The 16894-nt window shown below is 37.7% G+C and overlaps 1 protein-coding gene across 4 annotated transcripts in view; it reads left to right on the top strand.

Moving 5' to 3' along the window:
• The window catches only part of LOC116260343 (uncharacterized), a 41735-nt gene extending 31505 nt beyond the window's left edge, over positions 1-10230 (top strand). For all 4 annotated transcript variants that reach the window (XM_031638603.2, XM_031638601.2, XM_031638604.1 and 1 more), the window contains 8 exons: positions 5413-5896; positions 5984-6188; positions 6277-6347; positions 8096-8264; positions 8343-8472; positions 8615-8856; positions 9173-9322; positions 9408-10230. In XM_031638603.2, the coding sequence (XP_031494463.1) occupies positions 5413-5896; positions 5984-6188; positions 6277-6347; positions 8096-8264; positions 8343-8472; positions 8615-8856; positions 9173-9322; positions 9408-9602 (1646 nt within the window). In that variant the 3' untranslated portion in view covers positions 9603-10230. The remainder of the gene's footprint in view (positions 1-5412; positions 5897-5983; positions 6189-6276; positions 6348-8095; positions 8265-8342; positions 8473-8614; positions 8857-9172; positions 9323-9407) is intronic.
• Positions 10231-16894: the final 6664 nt, after the last annotated feature.

The raw sequence follows: 16894 nt of genomic DNA, 5'->3' as shown, positions 1-16894 counted from the left end.
AGACATACCTGACTTTTTCAGCAGATCCAACGTGTATTTCTGTTGTGTCAGTGTGAGGCGATTATTGTGCCTATCAATCTCCACTCCAAGAAAGAATCGTAAATCACCAAGCTCTTTCATTTTGAAGTTTTGCATCATCAAAACTTTAGCTTCTTCTATGTGTTTTTCTGAATTGCCTGTGATAACAATATCATCAACATATATAAGAAGTAAAGTAAATATGTTTTCCTTTCGATAAATGAAAAGAGAATGATTTAGAGGACATCTTCGAAAACCACATTCTTGAATCTTGCAAGAGAAGCTGTCAAACCACGAAAGTGAGGCCTGTTTAAGTCCATAAATAGATTTTCTTAGTTTGCAAACCCATGCATGAGAGTCTCTTTTCGCGTATCCTGGAGGTTGTTCCATATATACTTCCTCCCTTAAATCACCATGAAGAAAAGCATTTTTCACGTCCATTTGATGTAGTCTCCATCCATATTCAACTGCCAATGATATAATCACGCGAATTGTTCCCATTTTGATCACAGGGCTGAATGTCTCATCATAATCTTCTACATATTGTTGTGTAAACCCTTTTGCTACTAACCTTGCTTTGTGTCTTTCTATGCTGCCGTCAGGTTTGTATTTAATTTTGTATACCCATTTGGAGCCCACTACGTTCTTTTCGTGTGGCCTCGGAACGATCTCTCATGTTCCACATTCATGCAAGGCATCCATTTCTTCTTTCATAGCCTTTCTCCAATGATGTGATTTTGATGCTTGATCAAATGAAGTAGGTTCATCCTCCTTGCCAACTTTTGCCATGAATAACTGAAAATCAAGTGATAAAGAATCATAGCTAACCCACCTGTGAATGGGATGACAAATGCGTTGGGATCTTCTAAGGTGGGGCATGTTGTCTTCTTCACTGTGAGCATCTCTGTCCCTTAGTCGTCGACTGTAGATAAGACCCGAATACCGATGTGCATCGTTGCTCTGTTCTTCATTATTGTTTTCGTGATGACTGTGTTGGATCTTCTTGATTTTCACTTTGAGCCATATCCGACGGTTGTATTGCTCTCTCTGAATCTTCACTTTGAGGCACATCATTTTCTATAACAGGATCTGCATTGAATAACTGTGTACTGGTCCAGGGATCATAAGATTCAATGGTCATAGGCATTTCATTTGTATTATCAAAACTATGTTCATCAAAAATGACATTTCTTGAAGTTTTGATACGTTTAGTTGTTGGATCATAGCATCGAAAACCTTTATATTCATCAGCATATCCAACGAATCTACATTGAATAGCTTTGTCTTGAAACTTGTTCCTCAAGGCAGCATCAACGTGAACATAGCATACACAACAAAAAACCTTCAAGTTCTTGTAATCAGGTTGTTTGCCTAAGAGTGTAAAATATGGCGATTTAGACATCAAGAGTGTCATAGGCAAACAATTTATTATGTATACAGCAGTATGGAAGGCTTCAGTCCACAAAGAAATGGGCACATTAGTATCATGCATCATGCTCATGGCGCTTTCAACTATATGTCGATGTTTCCGCTCAACTACACCATTTTGTTGTGGTGTGTAAGGGCAGGAAATTTGTCTAGTTATCCCTTTTTCACGTAGAAATTCAATAAAATCAAGCGAGGAATATTCTCCCCCTCCATCACATTGAAAATGCACCACATTGGATGAAAATTTAGTTTGAATCATGGCATAAAAGTTTCGAAATATGTGAGGTACTTCTGATTTGTGTTTCATGAAGTAAATCCAGGTGAAACGTGAGTAAGAGTCAATGAATAAGACATAATATCTTGACCCAGACATGGAATCAATAGGGGCTGGCCCCCATACATCAGAAAAAATAGTTTCAAAAGGTTTGGAAGCCCTTTGATTTATATTATGGAAAGGTAAAACATGACTCTTACAAAGTCCACAACTTGAACATTTTTTGACACTTGAAGTAAGAGGTAAACTTGATCTTGGAATGAGACTATCTGTGACAAGTTTTTCAATGAAATGTCGACCACAGTGTCCTAACCGACTATGCCACAAATCAGACTCCAAAAATTGGTTAGGGCCCCTTACTTTTGATTGAAAATGGCAAGAACTTGGCACTGATGACGCATTATGAGAAAGAGAAAATGTCTTCAATCCTATATCAAAAGTGGATGAATCCTTGGGTAGACATTCCTTGAGGACGTACATATTCCCTTGACGCTCCCCTCTAGCGAACATTTTCTTCGTTTGGAGGTCCTTGACATAGACAGAAGAAGGTGTGAATTCAACAGAAGAGCTTGTATCATCAATGAGTTTAGAAATGGATATGATGTTCTTTTTGATATTGGGAGCAAGAACAACATTAGACAGTGATAGAGACGAGGATGACAATGGAATATGTGCATTTCCAATATGTGTAATAGGATGAGATTTTCCATCACCTGTTATAATGCAACTTCTACCGTAATGAGGGGATAAGTTAGTCAATTTACCTGCATTTCCTGTCACATGGGTAGCTGCACCTGAATCCAAGAACCATTCTCCCTGCTCATTTTGCTTTATAGTCATCTTTGAGAATGCGGTCATCAATAGCTGTTGCATATCTTCAGCGGTGGATTTAGAACTTTGTCCTCCTTGTTTATAATCATGTCTTACCCCTTTGTTTTTATTTTGAGGATTAAACCAACATTGTGCCTTCATGTGTCCTTTCTTGTTGCACTAAAAACAAATTGGTATTTTTCTTGAAGTATCCAAAGGAGACATACCTTGGTTATGTGGTGTTGGTAGAATGCCACGACCACTATGGTTGGAGTTCCCATGGCTCTTACCAAACTTTACATTCATAGCCAACACATTTTGGGAGTTCCCTTGATCAGTCCTTTCAATGACTCTTTTCATATTCATTTCATGTTGGAGAAGTTTACCTTGTAGTTCGTTGAAGGAAGGCAGAACAGGAAGGACCTCAAGAGCTGTAATAAAAGCATGATAATCATGCCCAAGTCCATTCAAGGTTTGCTGCACCTTTTCCTTATCAGAAATGTTATTCCCTGAGGCAGCAAGTTGGTTTGCGACGGCCTTAATACGCCCCAAATAATCCATGATAGACGTTGAACCTTTGCTCAAATTCTGAAATTCTTTCTTTAAGTACATAATTCGAGCTTCTGATATTTGGGAAAAGGTATCAGCAAGGGTTTCCCATAATTCTTCTATAGTACAATCATCAGAAACTGAAAGTAACACTTGTTGAGATAAAGTTGACAAAATATACGCAACCAGACTTTGATCACGTCTCATCCACATAGCATGTTCAGGATTGTTGTCTTCATGAACAACAATAACTTCTCCTGCCTCATTTTTTATTTCCTGTAAGACGGATATTGGTGGAGCCTTTGTTGAACCATCGAGATGTCCAAAGAGGCCTTGACTTCTTATGAAAGGCATGATTTGCCTTTTCCAGATCAGATAATTCTCATGGTTGAGTTTTTCGGTAATAAGGTGTGAAAGAAAACTTGAGGACATGCCAGAATGCGAAAGGTTTTCCATGACAGCAGAAAGAAATGGTATATAGGTAGAAGATGAGAGGGAAAGAAGACACGATATAACAAGATGTGTCCTTGGGTAAGCAAGAAGAAAAAGGAACAAGAATTGCGCAAGAGAAAAGTAAATTCAGGATAGAGACAAGATGAGAAAAGAGTTCTAACCAGATCAGACCTGTTTGGGCATTTCGTTTGGTAGAGATAACGTAACCTGGCGCTCTGATACCATGATAGAAATCTAGCAGCAATATCTGTAACCAGAAAACAGCACTCACGCAGGAAGATAGAGATAGAGAGAGAGAGAGAGAGAGAGAGAGAGAGAGAGAGAGAGAGAGAGAGGGAGAGAGAGAATGAAAACAAGAAGAAACTGAGGAGAATAAGCCGTAGCCAAAATGGTTTGCACGGCCTCTATTTATAATCCCATTTCCAGAATTCTAAGTCTCCAATCGTAGAATCCTAGGAGATTTCACAAGCTCTAAGGACATTAATGACATCATAGAAACCTAAGAGACTTCACATATTACAAAGATATTAACTACAACATAGAATCCTAGGAGACTCTTCACATGTTACAAGGACATTAAATATCTTAACACATTCTACAAGGAGGTGGAATCCTAAGAGACTCCTCTTCAACGTGCTGGTGAAGGATTTATATTTTAACAGGTTTGTGTTGGGAGCGTCTATCATAGAAGTGATTCAAGAGGGCTTGGTGGTAATAAGAAAGGCTCAGGTTGGGGGCCGCTGTCTCTTTTTTCTTAATTGGTCACAAATAAAATAAATTGAAAAATTCTAAAACACGTCATTTCTTTCAGTACTCTTATTCGTTTATTCCTTATTGCCTTCCAAGCAATTTGAGCCACAAAAATGTATCAAAAAGAAAAGCCAAGTGATCATATTCAATCTTAAGTGAACTCCAACTTTTATTTGATATGTACTATTTATTTAACTTACTGCAGAGGAGGTCAGAGAATAAGGTCGTAGAGGGAATATTTTGGGCTATTCCTTGTGCGTTGGGAATATACAAGAAAAATTGTCAATATTCTTGCCCTCGTATAATTCTATCCATGTGTTATGATATATTACCCTGTTTGTCTCCAATTTAATCTCAATTCATCATAAAATGTTCTTATTTCTTTTACAATTGCATCAAGATATTCTCTTTTCAACTAATTATAAGGGAGCATTTTGCACATAAGGCCTACAGAAGTAATTGTATTTACTATAGCTTGAAAATGAAATGTGTTTGGTGCATTAAATGGAACACATGCATCATAGAACCATCGACTGCATTACCTTTATATTTTACAAAACCTTTGAGAGTGATAACTGTCCATATATCAGGTTGAGACGTAGAGCAGTATGAGAGGGAGAAAACTTTTCATTGAGGCAGACAAACTCAACCTGCCACTAGGTGCTCTTCTATAAAGACCTGTTACTTGGTCTACCTCTTCTCTTTTGGCTAGAACCCTTGTAGGCTTGTACATGTCACCCTTTTTCTTCCTCAATCTGACAAGTGCTCCTTTGCACAACTTCTAAGAGTGTCTAGGAGTTGAGTATGAAGAGGGTTTTATATCCCAAAATGGAAAAACCAAGTTCAAAATTCAAACAAACCAATTTCTGCCATTTTGGTATGCTATGATGCTGAGCAATACACATGGTGTAACATAACAGTTGGTCCTAAAGTTATGTACGATAACTTGTCATAGGATAGAGCACAATACACAAAACTTTGATCTTAAATTTTCTGCTTGTTTCAAAGGAAAAAGGAGCATGCCTTTGGTTAATCAATAGACTGATTTTGAAGAGTGCACTGACCAGATTGTTATTGATGCCCAATAACTTCAGGAGTTTTATGTCAACAACCTAATGTTTTGAGTGCAGGAAATGGAAGAGGTACTATTGGACCTGGTTCTTACGGTGACTCATCCTCTGCTGATGATGTGGATGACAGCATTGATTTAAAGGAAACAGAGAAACCTTCAGACCACCACTCAGAAGGTTGTGAACTGAGTGACTTCGATGCAGAGGCTTGTTCAGGAGAAACAACTGTGGGTGAGGAGGATGTTGCTAGAAAAGTTCTTCATAACTTGATCTCAGATTCTCAGGACAAGCAGCATAAATCATCTCCTAGTTCTGAACTCCATGGCGATGAGCTTGAAACTGAAGTCCCACTTGCAAAGGTTACTCTAGCTCCTGAGGCAGAGAGGCACACTTCTGAGATGCCCCGTGAGCAGGATAATGATCTGGAGAAGACCATTTTCATAAGTAACCTCTCCTTTGGTGCAGAGGAACAGGAAGTGAAACAGTGCTTCACTGCCTTTGGGGAAGTGCAATCTTATCTTCCAGTTCTTCATAAAATCACAGGGTTGGTTATTGAGACTGTGAAGTAAATTTCTCTTTTCAATGCATCTTTCTTGTGCTTATTGTACTAACAGTGTCAATGGTCGATCAGGCGGCCTAAGGGAACTGCATTTCTCAAGTTCAGATCTCCAGAAGCCACTGAAGCTGCAGTTACAGCAGCAAACAGTCTCAAGGGCATTGTTATGGGAGGAAGGCAGTTAACTGTTAGAAAGGCTTTGGACAAGAAATTAGCCAAAGAAAAGGAGCTGAAAAACGAGAAGAAGGAAAAAGACCAACGAAATCTTTACCTTGCAAAGGTGATTTATTACTTCATGTTCATTAAATTGGGATATGACGATATCAAAGGCCTTTTGGAATTTATGCATACTTATCATTTGTTAACAGGAAGGTCTGATTCTTCGTGGGTCTGCTGCAGCTGCTGGTGTATCCAAGGAGGACATGTTAAAGCGTGAATTGTAATCCTGTTCTTTGTTGCTTGTTATAACTTGGTGGTTTCATTTATTTGGTCCCAAATTTGGATAGAGTTCTCATAACTGCATGAGTATCTAATTTGTCTGGCCAGTTTTTGCACATACACATGCATGTTTGCATATGAAGTATGAACTGATTCGTGCTTTCCAACTTTGTACCTATTTATTGAGGGAGGGAGAGGGGTGAGTGTAGGTCCACGAATTTTCAAAAGTGTAGACACAGTAACATATAGACAACAGACACACACACACACACACACACACACACACACACATATATATATATAGATATATATATAGATATATGTAGAAAACTTCTCTCTTTACGCCAAGTTATTAGCGTAAGGAGTACAACAGCCTGGCCTCTCGAGTTGCTGTGGAGAGACGACGTCGCCTCCTTTCTTTGAAAAGGGAAGGTGGCTGCTGCCCCCGATGCCGTTGGGAACGACTAATGAGTCGTCACCGGCAGTTTTGGGCTGCCGCCGACGCCTGAGGGGGCATTGCTGGCACAGTGGAGGGGGAGGCAACAACCTCTCTAGCCCGATGCCTTTTTATTTTTATTTATTTTTTAATTAAGTGGAGCGCTCCACAACAAGCGTGCCCCTTACGCCAAAAAAATGGCGTAAAGGGAAACACTTTCGAAAAGTTCTCTCCTTACACCAAGTTATTGGCATCTAGGGTATGATAGTAATGCCTTTCGAGTTGCTATGGGGAGGTGATGTCTCCTTCTTTCTCTGGAAGGAGTAGGTGGCTGCCCCAGCAGCCGCCTCCCCTCCACAGTGCCAGTAACGCTGACAAGTTGTTTCCCGCAGTTCTGAGCTGCCGGCGACACCTCGCTGGCATCGCCGCTAAAAGATTGAATGCTCCACAACAAGCGTACCCCTTATGCCAAGAAACTGGCATAAGGGAGAACACTTTCTCTCTCTCTCTCTATATATATATATATATATATATATATATAAATTCTCAGATGCTTTCTGTGTGTGCCTTTGCGTTTCAAGCTGTTTTTCATAAATCCTACTATATTGATAGATGTAAAACAGTTAGAAATATAAAAATGATTTTTTTTTTTTGGAAATTCAATGTCTAGATTGGATTTTATCAGCTGAGGCAATGACATCGCTAATTTTTAGAACATTATAGAATGTGATTTATACATCCAATTTTTATTTTTTTTTTTGAATTTTATAAATTTTAATTTTAACATTTTTGTATCCATCTATATGGTTGGATTTATACAAAATAGCACTCATAGTGCTTGAGAGTCAGGCGATACTAGGAGGAAGCTAATTGACTCAGGAGGCAAGGTAAATTTTGAGGCATGATTGATTGTGTACAATGGGTATGTCACGGATGGGCTCCTATAGATGAAATTTCTTGTAACATAATGGAACATTACTTGACATTTTGGTTGTGCTAAAGCATAAGATATGTTAGTGTGTGGATCTTTTGCGTTATAAAATATCTGCTGTCATCATAGTGCAAGTTATTCACCACCTAGTAACCTATGTAGCTTTCGACTGCAGAAAATTTTCTTGAAAAAGGAGAAATAAAAGCAAAAGAATGAGGAAGGGTATCTCAGACTCTTGATTCTCTAAAGCTGTAATGTTGGTTCTTGTCGAATTCTTGCTGTGGAACTCAAGACCATATTGATTGTTTAGGAATGTTTGGCTATATCTGCAATTGTTGATGTTAGTATGATGTGGCTAACATTACGTTCTGCTATGTTGTAGATTGAGCAAGAAAAAAGAACTGAAATTGCAATCACCGAACTTTCATGTCTCAAAAACAAGACTGATAATTTATAATGTACCAAAATCAATGTCCAATATAGAACTGAAGAAGCTGTTTGCCAATGCAGTCACTCAGAGAGCTTGCAAGCAGAAACCTACAATCAAACAGGTTGTTGCCTAAACGTTAATATATCATTCTTCTTGATCCATTAATTGACCCTGGTTGATTTGATTCTCAAATGCTTAGGTCAAAATTTTAAAAGACAAGAAGAAGCTAACTGCAAGCACAAGAGATGGATCTCGGGGAGTTGCATTTGTTGAGTTCAGTGAACACCAACATGCACTTGTAGCCTTACGGGTCCTTAACAACAACCCTGGTATGTGTTCTGTTTCTTTATTCATTATCTTTAGATATAAAGATGCTGGATAGGCATAAACGCATTGCCCCAGGCCCTGTCTGCAATACTAAGGTTCCTTGGATGTGTTTGTTTTCATGTTTGATCATATTGGTTTTGCCAGAAATTTTTGGTCCTGAACGTCGCCCCATTGTTGAGTTTGCGATTGAGAACGTCCATGCTGTGAAAAGAAGACAGGTAATGCAGAGCATCCAAAAGGAGAATAAGGATGCTAGTGTTCAGCAGAAGTTTACTGAAGGCAGCACACAAAATGATCGTAAGGTGAAACGTGAAGTACAGAAGACCAAAACTAGTAATACTTCAAATAATGCATCTAGTTCTGGTGATATGGTCAAACTGGTACAGGTAAATTCCGGTGTTATCCAAATGCAGTCTAAAGCATATTGTATCAGCTGCCTTCCTAGAAGGCCAATATAACATTTCATTTTATTATGATTTCTTCTCTCCTTTCACTTGGTTTCCATTTATCATCAGCATTTGAAAAGAATCAAAATACACTGACTCACCTTGCTTTGATATGGACAATGCAGCTTAAATTTGGAAATAAAAAATTATTTATTTCTATTGGTTTGTGAAAGAAAAGGAGAATCACTTTAAAAAAGAAAAAGGAGAATCACTTTCAGAACAGATACTAAAAATAGCGCTAAATTCTGTGGTGCAGGAAAATGCCAAAAATGAAAGGTCAACCACAAAACGTGCCCGTGCTTTGAACTTATTAACAAAATCCAAAGCTGAGAAACCAGGTTTGATGTCTACCAGCAATCTTAAGTTCTTCAAGACAGTGAAGAAGGACCATGCTACAGATAAAGAGGTACAAACAGTGTGAAATTGTCAAGGTCAGATTTTTTTGCTTAAACTTCATTTCTAATGCTGATAGTATTGCATGTAACCTGTAGGAAAATCCTGTAGATTTTGGTGCAAATGCAAAGACAGCGGCATCAAAAAAGAAGAAAGACCAGGATGGTCTTCCATTGGAGGAACGTAAGAGAAGGAAAACTACAAAGCAGAAGAAAGCACCTCAGCTGGAATTAGCGGGCAAGCTTGATCGATTAATTGAACAGTATCGCTCTAAAATTTCCAGCACGAAATGACTAAAGAAAAAGGCGGACAGCTTCATAGTGTTCATGGGAGGTGGTTCCCGTTACTGCAAGCTTTGTGGCTCTGCATGTTGCTGTATATAAGCATGATGGGGACAGAAAAGGGGAAAATGTGGTGACAAGAAGACGGATGTTTGTTGCTTCTTAAGGCCAATAAGAAATGGGTGCAGAAACTGGCGGAAGAGCATAAGGATGTACTTGGTCGTGTCAGTTGAGTGCTAATCAGCCCGCTTGGTATCCTAGGTCTTGCGGACCAGAAAGGTCTCCCATAGTTTTGCTGAGCAAAGAGAAACTAGATTGTGCGGTACAATATTTAACATAAGAAGGATAAGCAGAAAATTTTGACGATATCTTTTGGACTTAACAGGTTTTAACCAGACAAATCCACGACAAGTTCTACCAAACTTGAAAAAAGTTTGTGGTGATGAATTTTATTTTATCTTATGTTATTTTTTTCCCCCGGATATTGCAGGTCTTGGGTGTGTTTATATCAAAAATACCGACTGCCCAAGAAGAAGAATAATTGTGGGAATCCTTCCAAGCGTTCCCTTGGTCTATTTGATGCATCTTTTGGTGGAGGTGGCTTCTTCTTTAATGACATTTTGAGTATGAGTTGGTCCAATTGGATGTGATTTTTTTTCTCCAACTGAGGTAACCTCATGTGTTCACAATAGTTATAATTGTTGATCTGACATGACCATGGAACATGGTGACTTCTTGCTGTCCGTCGATGAGCAAGTTATTAAAAATATAATCGTCAAGGCGACGTCCAAAAAAACAAGCGATTATGTATATAAGTGTTAAATTCACATATATATGATTTAGCCGTCATTTTTTCACATTTATCAAAACTAAAGAATAAAGGGAAGACCGGAATTGGTTAAGTATTTTGTACGTGATGGTGGTTTCATCCGAGTTTTAAACTTCTATTAGTGTATTATATGAAAGTACATTCAAGGTGTATGACGATCATAGCCTTGAATCGAAGGACTTGTATGAAAATACCTGTGCATCTTTGATTGAGTTGCGCTCAATATCTTCACCATCAAGGCCGTACATTTTTGATGGATTTTTTAAGGAATTTTTTTGACAAAGAAACAAAAAACCTTCATACGAGGCAGTTGCAACCCAACATTAAGCGCGTTGCAAAGCCCATACTATCTAAACAAACCAACTAAAAGCATATTTCATATCCTTTATTCTATCCATAGGATTCGAGCATGATCATTCTTGGAACAGCTAAAATTCCCCATAAGTAATTCCATTTGCTTATAACCACAAGAAGTGAATATGTATTAAATTTTTATATATATGTATTAAATTTTTATACTCACATATATATGAAGTGAATATATATTAATTTTTTATACTCACATATATATATTTATTTAATAAATAATAGAACCGTAACAGTTTGATGTCCAAACCAACCTCCTTTAGATTTTGAGCCCTCCACAGGCCACAACACACACACACACACAACCTAGATCTTATTTGATTTTGTTTTTTTTTCTTTTCAAAAATCCTAAATGCTCAAGCACCCTAGATCTTTTTTTTTGTTTGTTTTTTGGGTGAATGTTTTTTTTTGGGTGAACGGGGTTTGATCCACCGCTCGAAAAAAGCTAATCCCACACCCAACCCCTTATGCCTTAAGACATAGGACCTGCATCGGTTTCTTTAGATGCCATCCTTACCGTGCTTTAACTTGTGCATTGGTGGTCTCTCGTTTGCAGCACAAAGAGTTGACCCTCGAAAAATCGAAGTGGATATTAATTACTTGTCAGCCACTACACGATCTCCTTGGATCAACTTGTTCTCTTGCCAAAGCCAGCTACCGCCCCTCATTACGTAACCCCAGTTAACCTTACTATATTTCATATGGGCAAAGGTGCCAGTATGGGTACTAGGACTCCCAAAAAAAATTGGGTACGGGGATGCAACCGTATACACATAAAAATTTAAACAAAAAAACAATATATTAAGTTTTATTAAAGCAAACTAAGTCGCTGGAAAAATCACAGGAAAATTGCCGGTCGATAGAAAATCTCGCTGGAAAGGTATGTTGAACAGGTGTAGTCAGACCGCACAGAACACGAAGAGCTCTTTAGTTTCTGTCAAGGGGTCTTTGTTTCATCATATACACACGATGATTTAAAAGGAAACCTAATTAGTGGATAAAAATGAACACGGGTCTGAGTCGTCTGACCATATCCGGCTGTGTTGGAAGGCATACCCATGCCTGTACCCATGTTGCACCTGTGTCGACATGGGTACCTGTATATACGCATGTTGCACCTCCTCCTCTTCTCCTTCAACTCTAAGTAAGAAATATTCCCACTGTATATTCATTTCTTGTTAATAAAGGTGGGAGCTACCCTATCTTCCAGCAGCTCTTTATTGGAACTCTCAGCCCACAACCATTTTTTGTAATTCAGGCTTTGTTGGGATCCACGTACATCCATTTAAGGATTATTTGAAGCCCAAAACTGTGGCCAATAGCAAAGAAAACCGTGGCAAATTTATATTTTGGTCCACCACTTTAGCCCTGTCAAGAAACTTTTCACCTTGCCAGCTATAAGAACGCACGGACAAAACCGTGGCAAAAAAAAAGAGTGGCAAGATCTTTCTTCCAAAACCTGGCTTTGAGCTGTCATTCAAACGCCACCTAACAGTTCATCTCATCTTTAACTTATTACATCCTTTTCCACAATGTTGGTCGTGTCACCATCTGCCCTCGCTCTGTTTGCGCGTGGAGAGCCTTTGCTCTCTCTCTCTCTCTCTCTCTCTCTCTCTCTCTCTCTCTCTCTCTCTGTGTGTGTGTGTGTGTGTGTGTGTGTGTGAATGCTGTCTTATAATATATTTGTTAGCCATTGAAGAACTCTCTTGTGCCGATCTATGAATGGATACCATGCTGATGCATGAGCGAAGGCAGATGACATTGCGAAAGCAAGAGCCTTTGTATGCCTTGGATGATAAATGATATTGCTTGAAATTTACGTACATGCATTCAAAAGTGCATAAATTTTATAATTATCATCCGCATCATAAGTTGGTGAAACTTGAATAGTGAACCTAAGTAAAGTTTCGATGGTGAGGTGAAGTTTGGATTTGCTTCGAGGTTGTTGGCTAACTGCAGTGGAATACTTTACCATGGAGGTCTAGTTAACCTGTACAAGGTGGAGAAACTAATTAATGGGCTTTAATTAATGAGGTTTACTCATGCATAGGAAAAATTGACATTGGTAGGCAGTAAACTCATTGCTTGCATTGGCATGAACATATCTACTTTGTTACCTTTGTGTGTCATATAAGATTCTTGTACTCTCCGTAACTAGCCATTGATCTAAGAGCTATCTAATGTCTTCACCTTTTTACCTGCATGAAATTTTGGATTCTTGATATTGAGATATATATATATAAATGAGCGAGTTTGGTGCGAGTTATATGGCACGTCTCTGTTTCGAGGCTATGTTTTTCACACCTTGTACCAATTATATGCAAGTTGAAGTACGTAGAGCTCTCATCACCTGGTACCAACGCAACTGTGGACTTTGCAGAGACTTCGACTCTCGCCCAGGTGCTGGAATTAATCCTCCCACTGGCCCTTATAAGCAGATCTTGCCATTTAAATTCGCTTATAATATTTGTTGTTTGGAGCTTGATAATCCTTATTAGAATATCCATTTATAAGTTATGCTCAGAATACAACCAGATTGCGTATTGGCTCAGCAGTTTGTCGCCAAATTATAAGATTTCAAGAACAATTGTTGGGACTGGGCATAAAATCTGATTGAGAAATCAGATTGGATTCAGATTTAAGAAACGACATGTGATCAGATTCAAATTCAGATTTAAATATATATTGATCTGATTTGAACTTGTAATTGGGTTTAGTTTTAAATAAATATACCATAGCCAATACCCATATATTTTGAAAGTCTGTTGTTAACATATTACAATGTGGTTCACAATTGATTTAAAAGTGAAATTAAGTTGTGAATTTAATAATTGAATTTAGATTGGATTTGTCTGTGAATTCAGATTCAGATATAGTAAACATTTCTTCATTTTATTTGAATCTAAATATATGAATATCGGATAAAGCCGAGGCACACTGAAGAGTATATCCGATTGGAAGCCAATCTGTTGACATGTCTGAATGTCGAAGGCAACCGCGTGGACACAACTAAATGTGGCCTTCATCTTCTAGTACACGCAACACCGCTTAAATAGAAATTTGACCTCCTTTATTTCCTTTGAACGAATGCAAAAGCATGTCCAGAGAGTACTCGATATGGTTATCTTTCTTAACACCAGCTTTTAACTAGGACGGTGAATTGCTTTATCTCACCTTTAACATTATAATATAACATTAGACTGACTTTTCATTACATAGCACGAAAAGGGTTCTTACTTGCGTTAGTTAATTTTCCAATTATCCATTTCAGTGCTCAAAGTCAAGTATTGCACTAAAATGACTTTTACATGTTTACGCGTTTTCTCTAATACCATTTATTTTATTGTTCCATCGATATTTTCCAAAAAAAAAAAAAAATCATTAGTATGGCACAAAAGAGAAGACCCAAAAGACTTCTGGTTAAGGGATATTAATAATAAATTTTAAATTTGTAGGGGTATCAATATGTGAATAAGAACAATTGTCAACATAAAAAATAAATATATATATATATTTTTGATTAGTGTGAACAATTGCCCACACTTGATCCGCAAGAATTTGCAAGGGTGCTCTTCCAATGCACTAGGCGAAAAAGATTATTATATATATATGAAAATTAAATGTAAATATATATAAAAAATGATGAAAATTTTAAGAATATCTAAAAGATAATAAAATAAGTTAATAGAATCACATGTCGCACCTCCCCATCCCCTCATTTGAATACATTAAAATATGACCGATCCATGAGGCCTATGCATTTCAAGTTTTACGACAGTACCGCTCTTTAGGTATGTAGTTTTAATAAATTTGCAAATTAGAATGTCTGAAGTTCTTATAAATGCCTGTGGCTTATACGTATTCATACTTACAGAAGAAAACCTGCATTAAACAAATACTTGGCCAAAAACTAAAACCATTGCCAGTTAATTACATGTATATGGCACGTAAGTTACTCGCTCCTGGTCATCGCTACAAAATTCCAACCTTAACACGCAGTCCATTGCTTTATTTATATATATATAGTCCGTTAGGATAACCGAAGTATATATATATATATATATCTGAGCCTAAGGCACAATCAAGAGCTAAAACCATAATTATGGTCCAGTTGGTCAACTATCTTCCTATCCTTACGTCAAGAAAAAGGGGTGTGGACCTGTTTGCAAGCCCGAAATACGGCGCTTGGCTTTCAGTCCACTACTTTTGGAGACTGAAAGGACGTGTGTGGCGTAGAAACGATCTTGAGGTGGCCCCACTGGAGGCGACTTGAAAGCGGTTCAATATTATTTTATCTTCTCCACTGTTTAACCGATCGAATCTAAAGATTAATTGATTAAGATATGAATTATTAAGGCATCTTCCTTTTCTTACATCGATTTTTAGTGTGTTTGGTCTATATGATCTTGCATGTCATAGAAATCAAAGATTGGTTTGATTGCAGATGAGACGCGCGTGGGCATGCATGAGACAGTTGCCTACATAAACTCACAAAAAGTGCTTGTTTTCATATTGATGTTTCAAGACAATTTTTCTCGTTTTGTCTCTTTAAAATTAAATTTTTTTATTAGTTCCTCTTAATCAGAAAATTTTTGGTTTCGCTCATGTTTGAATGTTCAAATTTTGATTTGGAATATGTCGATCGAATCCAAAGTATCAGCAGGCTAACTTGCTCTAATGAATATGAATCCGTATTCTTATGTTTTCAAAGTTCTATCTTGCTTGAGAATCTTAATGAACCTATAATACATTCTTGAACTCATGAATACGCGCTTGCCACATTTACAATCCAAAACAATACATGATATCTAATCTAGTTTGTAATCGGACACATAACTTAGACCAAAGCAGTTCGCTCACAAAACTTGAAGGCTGCTTTGTCAACAAGATTTATAGTGTGGACTCTCATTTCCGCACGTCATAGTCTTGTATACCTGATCTGATCTTGAAGGATACTAGACTGAAGATTTTGTGTAGTCTTTTTCATTCTTTTCTCCGCTAATACCATCGAATTGCGATGACCATTATTAATTGGTCTCATTGTCAATGCAATTATGAAACTACTACCAACGCAACATGGTTCGTCACAGCCGTATGCGGCTTTCACCCATCATTGCATTCACAAATGCTTCAGAAAACTTACTTTGGTTACCTTTGGATATTAAGAGCACAAGCTTCCAAAACTTCAGCCATCTACCTAGGATGTCAGGGTTTGGGTTTGGTACATCGGGTGACACCATTACTAATGCTTAGTGCTTCCTTTTTATATATAGCATAAAGAGTTGGCACCACAAAGGTCTGGTTCAAATCGGATAATCCTTAATCCTTTCCACATTTTTCGTATGTTCACATATTGAGATTTGAATACGAACAAATAAAATTCATATCCAAATTCGAAATCCTCATCACAATCTGAATCTGATTTTTACAGTTATATCTGAATCTATTTTTTCAACTGAATTTGGATAATTTTCAAAATGCAAAAGCATTGGGTATATGTTATTTGTTTAAAAATAAAACCGATTCAAATCCAATCAAATATTTATGTATATTCAAATCCGATCGGACGCCCTTTTTTAAATCCAAATCTGATTCAATTTCTTAATCAGATATTAAATATTTTTACATATATGATTTCTTCAAAACGATTTGGTCGGATGTATGATCCAAATCGGATTTATTGAAATCCCTATACAAGATGTAAAAATAGAGACTAGCCACCTACCAGCCAGCCATTGCACCGACCTTATCATTGATAAATCAACAAGGTTTGTTAGAAGCTGAAGTGATAATGTCACTTTCGCACCGCCGTCTTCACGTTGGTGTTTCAGAAATATGCATACATCTATGTACACATGTAACAAAGGTGTACCATCAACAGCCGTGGCGGCCTAACTTCTATCTTTACAGGACGACAAAGCAGCCAGCTACGGCCAAGAAAGGCAGCCTTGGCCCTACATTGATCACTAATGAAACTATCAACCTTTTGCAACTTGAAACCAAGTCCGGCTGTGGCCGTAGTTTATAGGGATGACAAGGCCTAAACTGCTACCAAATTTTTTGGTCATATTCCCTAGAGTAGATGATGAAAGAGTACTCAGGTTGTGAA

This window comes from Nymphaea colorata, chromosome 9, assembly GCF_008831285.2.
Source record: "Nymphaea colorata isolate Beijing-Zhang1983 chromosome 9, ASM883128v2, whole genome shotgun sequence".
Taxonomy (NCBI): Eukaryota; Viridiplantae; Streptophyta; class Magnoliopsida; order Nymphaeales; family Nymphaeaceae; genus Nymphaea; species Nymphaea colorata.
This window is presented reverse-complemented; position numbering and strand designations above follow the sequence as displayed.